Raw genomic sequence first — 1,826 nt, 5'->3', positions numbered from 1 at the left:
CTGTCCTTTCCCTCAGCCACCTCTTCCTACCAAGGCCTCTGCTCACATCACCCCCATTAGAAACTTCCTCTCAGAAATCAGCCCTATGCTGAGCACAGTTTCGGTGCCAACCCCCACCTCACCCCTACCCTTTCCCATCCCACATCCATACTCCTGGGTGTTTCAAGATCACCTTCCTCTAGCTCAAAATGACCGACTGAAATGAATCAGAAAGACAAGTAATTGTTTAGACACTTTAATGAAATGTCTAATTGGCTAGCTCCCCAACAACAAGGACATTGGGGTTGATTGGAGGCTTAAGAATGGACCTCCCACCGCTGAGATCCAGGTATCATCACTCTCCAGGAGATTCTGGTGTCTCGATCTCAATTTTGTTGTCTTTAAAAAATTGAAGGAGCTCTTCGTTGTTCTTTATTGCTTGGATTACATGCTCTGGAACAATGTTGTTCTTGCCCTGGCTGTGGGCCTCCTTTCCGGCCAACTCGAGGATACTGGAAGTCAAACACTCCAAAACCCCAGTGAGGAACACTGGAGCGGAAGAGCTCAGGCGTTGAGAGTAGTTTCCTTCTCGCAGGCAGCGCTCCACGCGGCTCACTGGAAACCGCAAGTTGGCCCTTGCAGAGCGGGAGACATGACCTTTTCGTTTTTTCTCTTCCATTGTGTTTGATTTCTTGGGCTGAGGTGTCTCTCTTCTGACCTGGGTCTCTCAAGACTTGAGCTTTTATAGCCTCCAAGTGCCCTATCTGCTGCTCATGGTCAGAAAAGGCTTTTGTGACAACAGACTTTGTGATGTCATGAGTTTTGCCCACTGAGCTCTGATCCACCCTCAGTCTAGAAGTGTCCGTGTTAGGAAACGGATCGTCTTGTGGGGGAAATTGTTTCAATAGTACGGCAAAAAACAGTTCATCTCACATTAGTAGACCACTCCATCTTCTATGATTCTAGCATTGCCTTTGAAATATTGTACATCCTTTTGTAAAATGTTGGTCACTGACAGGTCTGTTACAATTTAAACATGAAATGTTCCCCCACAGGCAGATGAGTAATGACAAGGAATCCATTAGAATACTTAGACCATGTTCATGGGTTATAAAGCTTTTCAATGAGTAAAATCAGGTTTTTGGCCCATAGTTACGCCTTATTTATAGAAATACAGCCATCTGAGTTAAATTCAGGCAGTACTGCAGAAGGCCTTAATATGAGATAAGCCATAATAGGTGTGATGGGACTCTGGAGAGCTCAAGCACGGCAAATGCGGCTCTGGCAGGCCTTGCCCTTCTCCCCCATTCTGTTTGCCTTGCTCAAAACCATTAGATTATATTCCTAAAGCTAGACACCAAGATTTATTCCCTTATTTGACAATTTCTTCCTCCTGAAGCTGACTACCAAGGTTCAGCTATCAAAATATTTAAGTCCAGCACTCCTTTGACTTCCCTAATCAACATGTTCAATCAAAATTAAACACCTCATCCTAACACGGGTTTCCCCCTTGTACCTTTTGCCTATGGACTACGTCTGTCTCTTCTCTGTTCAGGAAAATACCCCTTCTCCTCTCCCAAGCTCTCTTCCCCTTCTCTCTCATGTCTTTCTTATTCACTGTTCTCTGTCCCTTCAGGGCAAATAAATCTCATTTGCACTGAGAACTTGGTCTTGGGGTGTACTGAGTAGATACAGATCCTTTCAAGGTTGGTTAAACATGCCGTGTGATCAAGTAGTCACCACTTCTCTGTTTTGTTTTGTTTTGTTTTGTTTTTCAGTGCATGAGGTGGACTTTGGAGGTTAGACTTGGTGGATTCCTTATTGGTAAAACTTTACAGAATCAATAG

At 44.4% G+C, this 1,826-nt stretch overlaps 1 protein-coding gene across 1 annotated transcript; it reads right to left on the bottom strand.

Annotated features, from left to right (window-relative positions):
- Positions 1-334: 334 nt before the first annotated feature.
- LOC110543440 (histone H2A-Bbd type 1-like) lies at positions 335-658 on the bottom strand. Its single transcript, XM_021629772.1, has one exon. The coding sequence runs from the start codon at positions 656-658 to the stop codon at positions 335-337; it is 324 nt and encodes a 107-aa protein (XP_021485447.1).
- Between the last annotated feature and the right edge of the window lie 1,168 nt (positions 659-1,826).

This window comes from Meriones unguiculatus, chromosome X (assembly GCF_030254825.1).
Source record: "Meriones unguiculatus strain TT.TT164.6M chromosome X, Bangor_MerUng_6.1, whole genome shotgun sequence".
Classification (NCBI taxonomy): domain Eukaryota; kingdom Metazoa; phylum Chordata; class Mammalia; order Rodentia; family Muridae; genus Meriones; species Meriones unguiculatus.
The sequence above is the reverse complement of the archived record's forward strand: the minus strand, read 5'-3'. Positions and strand labels throughout refer to the sequence as shown.

Bases quoted from the DNA above. Each gene is read 5' to 3' on its own strand.
- LOC110543440 (XM_021629772.1), bottom strand. From the start codon at position 658: ATGGAAGAGAAAAAACGAAAAGGTCATGTCTCCCGCTCTGCAAGGGCC.